Here is a 12056-nt window from a genome sequence, read left to right as displayed (position 1 = left end):
CCATGTCATATTATTCCCGATATCTACTTTGTATAAAAGTGAACCATCTCGACAAACTATTGACCCAGTGATCCATTTTTCCTTTTAAGTAGGTCCGAAATCTGGCGCTATGATACGTTGGCCTAATTCGAATTCGCGAACTTTTCTATTGCCAGCCATTGACAATTTCATTTGACCATTAGTGACTCGTGTCTGTGTGTCGGGTATCATCAAATCTAGTTTACCGCGCAAATTCCGACCAAAAACAGTTTTGCAGGAGTTTCCTCCGTCGTACATTTTGGCGTATTACGATATGCCAACAAGACAGAGTTAATCTTCAAATTGAAATACTTTTCGATTGAAAATTGATGACATACTGTGTTATGTATAGCAAACTGACGAATTTCGGTAGCCTAATCAGGCTTTCAGGAACGATTCAGCCGAAAGATTAGAGCCTATTCTTTGTATAAGTTGTTTAAATATAAATCATCTGAAATAGCTGAACACGCAATAGCAAAACATGCAATTAAAAAAATATACAACTGGTGTCATCGCCGATGAATTGTCAATATAAAGCGTTTTAAACCGGTGTGTGCAGAGCTTTTAAAATACGAATAGTATTCCGTTTCATTATCAGGAGAGAAATGTGTTGCATTTTTAATAAGCTTATTTTGGCCATTTAATTATGTTCAAGCTAAAGTAATGAATATTTCTGTAATATTATTGCTGGTCTCACATACTTGTAATAAATACCAGGTGTAGGCCTAATCTTCCATGAGTACCTCTTCGTTTTTGCAAATTGCCATAAATCTTTTCATTTCTGCAAATTTCCAGAAATTTGCAAATTTCCAGAAATTTCCATACAGTCTTATTTGAATTGTATATTGGAGAAAATGAGAGAGGAAAACGGACGGATGCTTTTAGTATAAATTATTACTATTGAAAACTTGTGCATTGATATCAACATTTTAATGTTTTGAATATACTTTCCGTTACTAATCATACAAGTGTTTTTCTTGTGTACTTTCTTGAATAAATGTGTGATTGTGAAATAAAAAAAGTAGAAGAAATTTAAGTTTAACTTAAATATTTGTTCACAAAGTCATTGTGGACTAGTGGCAGCAAATTAACCCCTGTTTGCCCAAACTAATCCATGTTGTTTTGGGCCATGCGCTGAATGACCGGAAAGGAGTGAACCGTTACATATGCATGTTTATGTACTTAAGCAATTTACGTGAACAATTGACGGCAACACAAATAACAACGCAGTACATTCCACGCGTAATATGTTATATAAACACTGAGTACCATTAGGATAAACGCATTATATGAAAGTAATTAATTCGCCTCAAAGGCTGTCTATATACTTTCTGTAACCATAAATGCATTTGTAGCCAAGTGTATCAACGTTCGGCTGATTTATTTATGTATAAAAATAGGTTTATTTATGCGAACAATCAGAAAAAATACCATACAACGTGCACACAAATAGTATTCAGCATACACCTGAGTTGTTAGTGCAGTGATTACTTATGGATTTTGGCACAGGCCATTATTTTTATGGCATTCATTTCTGACGTAAGTCTAAGAGTGTAAGAAGTATGTTATTTAATCGAAAGCAAGTGTTAAAGTACACGTGGTACGTAAACAATAAAATAATGTCACTATTTGTCAATACTCATCCTCATGCGAGTGTTTTCGCTGCCCACACTGGCTTTATCTAGATCCTGTATTAACAAGATTTCCTGAATATAAATGTATCACTTAGATGTCAATATGGCTCACCTCAATGCTTGGTTTCAAAATTTATCTTTATAACACTATGTTGAAAACAACCATTTATTTCCGTTGACATTTTAACAAAGAACCCTTTAAAACTCTTTCAAAGTTCAATGTTTATTGTAATACAGCTAAATTCATTATATATGTAGGTTGTGATCTGAAAAGCTTGACAAGTCCTATCAATTCTGCTTTCAGATACCCGCGGTATAAACTACACCATGAAGCTGAAGTTAGTATAGCATCATTCTACAGATAGATGGTGACGTCACTACGTTATCATTCTATACATAGATGGTGACGTCACTACGTTATCGTCACCTCTATACTAAGACGCATCACATTCCCCTGCTTTGGGGGATTATGCTTCCGCCAAAGTAGTTCTGCGTAGGAATGAAAATGCTTTTAATGAAAGAAAAATCGTTTTTATTGTGTGTTTAAAACGAAATGTTGTTTAAAGAAATGTAATTTAAATATGTTTAAATTTGATTTTCTCTATTAAGACTGATAGCGAATATCAGAAGCACGATTACCTGACCTACTTTCGCTTTCACTTTTCACTCGTAAAAGAAGTGCTACCCACAATTCCTTTCGCGTCAGTAAGAACGGTGTGTATACAATAGTCCAGCATCGCATTCTTGGTACTCATGTGTGTAGAGGTAGTGGGGGCAGATGATAAACCAATTCCATGGGTAATTATCTCCATTTTATTGGAGACGTTGACCAATATAGTTATAACGGAAAAATATATACAAAACATGGCAATATTTTACAAACAGAACAAAACAAGCGATACAACAAAATATGAATGAAATTAATATCGCTTAAAATGCACACACATTTTATTATACAAAATGTTCAATAAAGGAAAACAATTTAAAAACTCACCAGGTTGGATTAAAGGAAGACCATGAGGATGGACTTACGTCCGCTTGATGGTCTTTGAATATCGAATGCACAATGAACATATTTCATCAGAATAATTCTTAATTATGATTGGACATAACAGGTACAAGTATTGCATCAGCTTTCATTGGTAAACGCAAAAAATAGAGGACAGAATTTCCACACTAAGTAAATGTATGTCATATGATAAAGGAGACAATAAATTGACCTTTACTACATGTATTTATTTATGACCACATCAACACAAATACAGACACAACAACACAATAATTCAACATACAAACCATTCCAATATTCCAATGAAACTGATTTTATTGCACGAAGCATCGTCCAGAGCACCAACGAATGTGACTGTCAAAGTACACAACGAACATATTTTTGCAGTGTGAATTTGAAAGATGTTAACATCTTTACTGTGAGCGTTCACGGGACAAACATGTGCTTTATTTGTGCGATATCACACAAACTCGTTCATATATCTAGCGTATGCATGTATGATAGTGACATTTGAATGCTGGTTCGCATTTTAATCTTCACGTGGGAATAAATTTGATAGCATGATTTACATAATTATTGAATGCGCGTTTTGTCAAGTCAATCTAGCCCTCAAATAGGCTTAACCTCAAACAAATTGAAACAGAAAGTATGATGACAGATTTTGATAACTCAACCCTCACTCTTAAACATATCAAAAGTCTAAAAGAATCTAATGAGGGGAAAACTAAAAACAATCAGTTGTAGTTAGTGTCTGTACGGGAGAAAATTACAAACAAATATACTCAATCACATAGTTGATGATTGTGCTTGGTCTGTTTTTTGTTGTTTTTAAATCTGCAATTGTAGGTGTCCTATGTTTTGAATTAATAAACTAAACAATAAATATGCATTTTTAAGTTTATTAAGCAAACTTAAAATTGTCAAATTATTAGTTATTGACCAAACAATAGTTAAAAAGTGGGTGGGGTATTTCAGTATCTACAAATTAGACAATGCCCGGTGAACGTAAACAGAAATGTCTTTTATTTATTAAATAAGTTATATTTTTCCAAATGAATCTCTATGGTGTTACCAAGTAATCGTATGCTTTTAGTATATTTTGCTTATTATGCCCCCCCCCCCTTCGAAGAAAAGGGGGTATATTGTTTTGCACTTGTCGGTCCGTCTGCCGGTCCGTCCACCAAATGTTTTCCGGATGATAACTCAAGAACGCTTAGGCCTAGGGTCATGAAACTTCATTGGTACATTGATCGTGACTGGCAGATGACCCCTATTGATTTACAGGTCACTAGGTAAAGGTCACGGTCAAGGCCACGTTTGGGGGGGGGGTCATATGTCTCCGACCGCGGAACACTTGTATAAATATATATTAAATCATTGCTTTAATTCATTATTGCCTGCTTCAAATTTTGGCAAAAAGTTTACCTTATTTGGGGGTAGATAGAAACGAGATACCCAATTACCCAAAAAATAAAACCTCAGTCTGTTTAATTTACAAGACAGTACAGTTCATGTAGTCCAACTTGGAATATTGTTACATTCCTGGATGTATTATCCGTCTGAAAGGTATCATACTATTTTATAGTGTACAACTCTAAATATTAAATGACCAAAAATAATATATCTACAAGAACACATTGTAACATGCACATAATACATTATTTACAAAAACACAGCACAAAAGCGTAAACAAGAATATCTGATCAACCATATAAATAAGACTTTGAACACCATAGATCCAAACTTATAGTCGTCGGAGAAATTGCATTTGCCTTTCGGGTCATGTTTTCTTCAAAACTAATCCAGAGTTTAAACAAACGTGCCAATGCTTTAGTTATGTAGTTTAGTAATGTAGTATACATGTCTTTCAACAAAAACTATTCCGAATCCGAGTAAATAAATTATGTGCTGTTCGAACAACTTGTACCCTTAATTCACCGCAAGCAGTGGAGCATTCGAGTCCAGTTTTCATACATGTGCACCTTTTCGAGTCACAATTCTGCTTACATTCACACCAGATCATGTTGAAAAGTTTTCAGGAGCAACCTGTATATCGGTCTCTGTAGGTACGAGATTGTCCTGTACTTTTGCCCAACCCAAATATGCTGGGTGAAGTGTTGATTCCTAACAAATCCACTCCTACATCTGCCGTGCTAAATGTTTGTTCTTAAAAAGGTTTATCATTTCAAAATATTGTAGCCAAAGTGCAGCTGTTGGAATTTTTGAAATTGCTAGTTTATATTTTTGGAAGGACGTGTACATTTCATCTAAAAACCTATTGCTGTAGACGGATTAAAGTCAATTTGACCAGAAACAAGCTTCTCGTACAAATCAATAAGTTCATTACAATATAAAGAAGTGAAACTCCAGCTGCTGGAGCAGTATTGAATTTTCATTAAAAACAATTAGTTGGTCCTGTATTTAAGGCAAGTGACCGATTGCCCAAACAGTATAAAACAGCACAATACAGCACAAAACAAACCAACATAAACACAAAATATGAAAAAAGCTGGGGTAACCGCCTTGGAACGCAGAATACTGTCTCCAATAAGTAATTTCAATCTGAGCCTGACATAAGCTGACCGATACAAGCAAGGTTAGTCAGAATACAATACAAACCACCAAATCATACGAGAATACCTTTGAGGAGACTTGTGTCGTTTTCATTGCATATTAGTTGGACCGCTTTTCCAGTCAATCGCTGATCAAAGGTAATGATAGCAGGTTGTTCATTATCGCATGCGTGCATGCTGACAAAGGATAATGAAGTGTAAATGCATAACATATAATTTGGGTCCATGTCTATCATTGGTAAAAATACACCATTAGATTTTTCAGGAAAATCTCCTTTTCTCACCATTTGCATTAAACCTGCTACGAACAGCAGGTCAAGTACCGGTATTTGTGAACGAAACATAATCTTAGAACCAGTGTCAGTCACCTTTAATGTTGTCAAATCTGCGAATGTAACAGGTAGTTTTTGACCTTCTGGTTGTCTGTAAAAATAAATATCAATTTTCCGGCAGCAATAGGTTCCTCAGCTGAGACTGCGATCTGTTTGATAGGTGTATAACCAAAGTTTCCTCAGGGTAACGCAGGCTACCAGACCCATACCTTGAAAGGTAATATGACCATCAAGTGTTATAAGACTATGATATACATTGTCTGCTACAAACTGTTTATACATGTCGGTTAGGAAATTGTTTATATGTTTTATTAGCATTTGCAGCAATTGCTTCAAACCTCTTAGTAAGAAAAACAGTAGCACACACTATTCCAAATATCAATTACCGGTAGATACTTTGAAGCAACTGAACACTTAGTCCTAAATGCAAAGCCAAAGGGCAAAGAACCGACCTTTGACGGGCTGTCTGCATGATAGCTTGTCCTATTGAACATACTTTTATATAACCCTTTGCGCTTATAAATCTTGCAAAAACTGCATAATTCTTTGCGGCATAAACTGTGTATTCATACCATCAGATTAAATCACATCTGGATTTGGATACACAAAATAGTTGTGTCTGTATAAGCAGACTTTAAATCATTGCTGAAAAGATTTACTGCTGCTTTCAAAAAGTTTCATTTTTTCTTTATAAGGATCGTCATATCTCTTTGCACAATACAAATCATGAACTATTAATGCTGCAGTATTTTTCGATGTTTTGTTTGCCATTTATCTCTGTTATAATCGCAGATTCCTCAAAATATTCGTCCAATATATGTTCATTGTATTAAGCTCTATAAGCTTTCTCACCACACAATTTCTTCATTTTGTCTGTAAATTCATAAATAGTTAATTTTTTTTATCCCCATTTCCATTTAAAAAGTAAACTGTTGTCATGCGTCTCCTGCATCTGCGTCACTTGGTCTTCCTGAGGATGTCTTTCTTTTTTCAGGTGTTCATGTTGGAAGTAGACAGGAATTGCCTTATTGGTTCTGAAATTGATATTGCACATTTGACGGTTCACGGCATCTGCAGTTGCTGCTGGCAAATCGGATACAATTTCCAAACGTGAACGAAAGGCAGCAGCCCAATCATCTTTGTTTGTTTCACAGATATCTTGCAATGGCCTCTGAAAGTCCAGAGTCCGAACAGCGAATACAGCATGACCACCTTTTTCTTAATACATAAAACAAGCTAAACAAAACAAGCAGTGTTCTTTAAAAAATAAATTAATCAAGTTTGGATCTTGATTCCCTACATTCAGATTGTTGTTTTTTCTGTTATTCATCCTGGGAAATTGTATTTTGATTACAATACTATTTGCTACATTCCACATGAACGAACTGACCATGTCTGTTAAAAATGGTAGTACTTTGTTTTTTTCTTGCTCCGTTTATCGAACTGCACCATTTCTCTGTAAACTTTGCTGCTTTTTTGCATCGTCTATACAGATGTTGCAAATTATGCACAGTTACTTGGTACTGGACATTCTGAAATGAGAAAAAAACGTGTATACATATAATACAAAACCCCTCAAACTTTTAATTATAATAATTTAGAGCCAGTTTTGTCAATTTTGTTCTAGCGAAAGTTAAATAACAAAATATTTCATGGCATGTATAGGCTTCCGTAGTTTTTTGTTTTTCTCGCCACCGCTATACATTTTCAATAGATAAAAATAGCTTTATCAATAAAAAACCATAATAAAATGACACGTGAAGAAGAAATATGACACAAAACACAAAAGGAATGACTGAAGCTTCTTTTTTGAAACGATACATTCTTTTTATTATTTTTTTAAGATTGTCATCAATATTGTGGTGTTTATTTCGGTTAGCTCTCAGTGGGTTTCGCCTGCAATTATAGCGACTACTAACAACGACATTAATCTACTGCACTCACATGGGTTTCGACTGTAAACCTTGTCAGGATGGCAGACGTCGTCCTCGGCAGTACACACTTCGAGGGAAACACTCGTCCGCTATCGTCTTCGGCTACACGCCACTGTTCCTCCTGGGAAAACCTACCCCACGCACAGGCTAAACCTACCTGGCAAGACACTAAGTCACAGGCTTATACTTACGTCACAGGCTAACACATACACAGGCTCACATCCACAGGCTAATACATACCGGCACACACATAGGCTCCTGGAAATACTCACCTCAGGTAACATGTCTGCACACGTCCGCGGACACGGTAGCAAGAGAGCATGGTCATCCCATCAGGCATCTGCGTCCATCCCATTGGCTCCACATCATGCAGCATGGTCCCGTCACATGAACGACGCAAGCCGGGTACCACTCTGCAGGGGGGCTTGGCACTGGCACTACACTCCCCTCACTTTTCTCTTTTTAGGGCGACCCCCTACTCACAAAGGAATCGTCCCACCGAATGTCATAGTCAGTCCGCCACAGACATCCCGTCGCACCCGAGAAAGTATATTGACTATCTCTCGGACCCCAATGCCCCTTTCGTAAGCAAGGAGGTCGCCTTCGCCATGCAACGTACTCTTAAGCCACTGCGTCCAAGCCGTCCCATGCACCCCAAGGAAGTATATTGACTATCTCTCGGACCCCAATGCCCCTTTTGTAAGCAAGGAGGGCGCCTTTGCAATGCGATGTACGCCTAGACGCAGCGACTTAGCGGAACTATGACAGTGCCCAGACTCCCCAAAGTCGGGACAACCTAATTGTTTCAAAACTACAGGCACGCCACAACGTGCGCAGAATGGGGGCCTCAACCCTAAATAGACCGCAACTTATTTAACCCATTGGCCGGTTTTCGTACGACCACCAAGAATATTTTAATATGCATGCATACCCCAATTAAAGTGTAATACCCTCCATAAAGTGTCAGTGATCCCTGGTCTGAAATAAAATGTAAATAGAATGCTAACATTTTAGAATTGCTTTATATTGCCGTTCACAGTCTCATGCTGAGAGATTAATGGGCTCGCCCAGCCAGTAACTCCACAAAGCTTTAGCCATGGACAGCCTTCAGCTGTGAACAACAGTTTCCCACGTTTCCTGACATGCAACAGTTCCCCACAGTTCATGACATGCAACAATTTACATATTCTAATGGCATAATACACAATGACGACATGTCCATGAGTGGTTATTCAGAGAAATATAAATAAAAGTGGCTGCAAGAGCTCACAGCTGGATCTGATAAAGAGTACTCTAAATGCCTCGCCCTGCCGCCAACTACCCCCCAGTTTTCAGCGAGGCGACGTGTACCCATTACGACATCAGGCGTATTACACTCGCGTGAAAACACACCGTCAGTACAAGTACGAAATAATAATAATAATTTATATAAATGTTATGTCTATAACAAAATCACACAAATATGTATGTTTTCTCTATTTCCGGTGGCAAAACCAGCTCAAACATCTCCACTTCCACTCAGGTAAACCTGAACAGAAACATGAAAAAGGTATCAGTTGCCGGATGTCATGACATTGAAATCAACCCTGCGTTGTCACGATAACCAAGAGTAACCAGTCTAAAAATGTATTCAAAGTTAATAAATAATAACCAAAATATGGACTGGTGGGCGAGGCCAATAAGGGACTAATCGGATAAGTGGACACGTGCCTGATTAATCAAACATAACGATTCTATCAACATAATTTTTTGACACATAACAAGTTAACACTTCACTGACACTAAATGGAGCGAAACACAACTAAAATAAAACAAGAAAAACAGAGAAAAACAGAGGTACCCACCCCCACCCTTTAAATAGATAATTACTTCAGGCCCCCACGCTCGCTTACACACTTACCTTATTTCCACCACTGGGACCGCTCCCAACGGCGAGAACTTAAGGGTCACCACCCTTCAGAGCCACGCCTGAAAGGTCCCCGTGATCAATCATCCGAGATCTTCCGGAGTACACACGAGGCGACTCCGTAACCGCTCTGGCGGTTTACCGAGGAGTCGCCATGACTAAACTGGTTCCTCTGGGTGTTACCAGAAGGAAACCGGCGACTGGACAACTCCTGTGGGACTATGCCGACAGGTCTCTTGGGCAACCCTGTTAGGACTATGCCGACAGAGTTGCCGTAGTTAGACGATTCTTCTGACGTGCTCCGAAGACTGGACAACTCCTGTGGGACTATGCCGACAGGTCTTTTGGGCAACCCTGTAAGGACTTTGCCGACAGGGTTCCCGTAGCTAGACGATTCTTCTGACGTGCTCCGAAAACTGGACAACTCCTGCGGGACTATGCCGGCAGGTCTCTTGGGCAACTCTGTAAGGACTATGCCGACAGAGTTCCCGTAGCTAGACGATTCTTCTCACGTGTTCCGAAAACTGGACAACTCCTGCGGGACTATGCCGGCAGGTCTCTTGGGCAACTCTGTAAGGACTATGCCGACAGAGTTCCCGTGGCAAGACGACTCTTCGGACGTGTTCCGAAAGCTGGACAACTCCTGCGGGACTATACCGACAGGTCTTTTGGGCAACTCTGTAAGGACTATGCCGACAGAGTTCCCGTAGCTAGACGATTCTGCTGACGTGTTCCGAAAACTGTACAACTCCTGCGGGACTATGCCGGCAGGTCTCTTGGGCAACTCTGTAAGGACTATGCCGACAGAGTTCCCGTAGCTAGACGACTCTTCTGACGTGTTCCGAAAACTGGACAACTCCTGCGGGACTATGCCGGCAGGTCTCTTGGGCAACTCTGTAAGGACTATGCCGACAGAGTTCCCGTAGCTAGACGACTCTTCTGACGTGTTCCGAAAACTGGACAACTCCTGCGGGACTATGCCGGCAGGTCTCTTAGGCAACTCTGTAAGGACTATGCCGACAGAGTTCCCGTAGCTAGACGACTCTTCTAGGGCTGCGTTGCCCACACTGGACACTTCCTGCGGGACTATGCCGGCAGGTCTCTTGGGCAACTCTGTAAGGACTATGCCGACAGAGTTCCCGTAGCTAGACGACTCTTCTAGGGCTGCGTTGCCCACACTGGACACCTCCTGCGGGACTATGCCGGCAGGTCTCTTAAGCAACCCTGTAAGGACTATGCCGACAGAGTTCCCGTAGCTAGACGACTCTTCTAGGGCTGCTATCGGGACGATCTCGCTAGTGTCCATACTAAAAGGAAATGGGAAAGTAAATACTCCGCAACACCGATGACGAAGCCAAGCATAACAAAAAAATAAAAATAAAATCAACAAATCTGGAAGATCCCTGCTGGACTGGATACGGATTGCAACTGTTTTCTCCCTCCGCTGTAGCTTCACCGTCACCGACGCCGCCAGTCTCACCGTTGCCCCTTACAGTGCTCATGTCGGTGCACACCCAAATGTGACGGACAACTTCGCAAACTGTAGGTAGCTGCAACGGAACCGCATCATCGATGCCTTCGGTGAACTCGTCTTCTCTGCCGCCGACGCCGCCAGTCTTACCGTTGCCTCCTTCAGTGCTTATGTCGGTACACACCCCAATGTGACGGACAACTTCGCGAACTGTTGGTAGCGCCAACGGAACCGCATCATCGACGCCTACAGTCTCATCGTTGCCTCCTTCAGTGCTCTCGTCGGTGCACACCCCAATGTGACGGACAACTTCTTGAACGGTCGGCAGCTTGATGTTACTAGTGGAGACTCGGTAACCGCACGCACTGTTCCAGCGGACTTCCGATGTTACGCCATAACCGGAAGCCCTCTTCCGACGGTCTGCCGCGGTGACACCAGCCGGATCTGCATGTCCGGCGGTCGGGACGGCCCTATCTCCAGACTGGACCGCCACCCGCTGCACGCGAAACGTACCGACATAACTAGAACCCCCATGGTCCCGCTCAGTTCTCTCATCGGACCCATCTGTGGATCCCGGACGACTTCTGAAGCTGTCGGCAACGCAAACGGAACTACTGCGTCATGCACGTGGTCGGTATGCTGTAGGCTTCCCCCCTCGAGGCTCAAAACCTGCCCATCAAAAATAATAGTGGCCTCTGCCATATTGATGATGGCCCTGCCCAGATTCATCAAAATGTCGAAACCAAGTAGCATATCTACATTTGTCGGGGACTACATACAAATGCTGCTGATACCAGTAGTTACCAATCTTTAACTCTACTGGGCCTACGACAAAACCCTGCATGGAGGCATCCCTTCCTGTCATCAACAGCTTGACATCACGCTGCTTGGGAGGTGACTGCTTCATGGCCTTATAGACCCGATCTGAAATAAGGCTGACCTCCGCTGCCGAATCAATCACTGCATCAACCATTACGTCACCAACCTGAACATTCAAACAATACTGCGCAGCTGAACCCAACTGGTTGACGCGACTTACTTCCGGTCTACTCTGCTGCTCAGCCGCCTCGGTAACTGACATCGGTATCGACTTATTGTTGGCAACGGACCCGGCGCCCACACTACAATCAAACCGGAAATGTTCCAAATCACCAAACAAGCACGATATTTCCCGCCTCG

The 12056-nt window shown here is 40.8% G+C and overlaps 1 protein-coding gene across 1 annotated transcript; it reads right to left on the bottom strand.

Annotated features, from left to right (window-relative positions):
- Positions 1-2502: 2502 nt before the first annotated feature.
- Positions 2503-11464, bottom strand: LOC127868885 (uncharacterized). Its single transcript, XM_052411024.1, has 2 exons — positions 7511-11464; positions 2503-7098 (listed from the first exon to the last, which is right to left on the bottom strand). The coding sequence occupies exon 1, from the start codon at positions 10710-10712 to the stop codon at positions 9915-9917; it is 798 nt and encodes a 265-aa protein (XP_052266984.1). The 5' UTR covers positions 10713-11464; the 3' UTR covers positions 2503-7098; positions 7511-9914.
- Between the last annotated feature and the right edge of the window lie 592 nt (positions 11465-12056).

The sequence above is a fragment of the Dreissena polymorpha genome, chromosome 2 (genome assembly GCF_020536995.1).
Source record: "Dreissena polymorpha isolate Duluth1 chromosome 2, UMN_Dpol_1.0, whole genome shotgun sequence".
In the NCBI taxonomy this organism is placed as follows: domain Eukaryota; kingdom Metazoa; phylum Mollusca; class Bivalvia; order Myida; family Dreissenidae; genus Dreissena; species Dreissena polymorpha.
This window is presented reverse-complemented; position numbering and strand designations above follow the sequence as displayed.

Bases quoted from the DNA above. Each gene is read 5' to 3' on its own strand.
- LOC127868885 (XM_052411024.1), bottom strand. From the start codon at position 10,712: ATGGACACTAGCGAGATCGTCCCGATAGCAGCCCTAGAAGAGTCGTCT.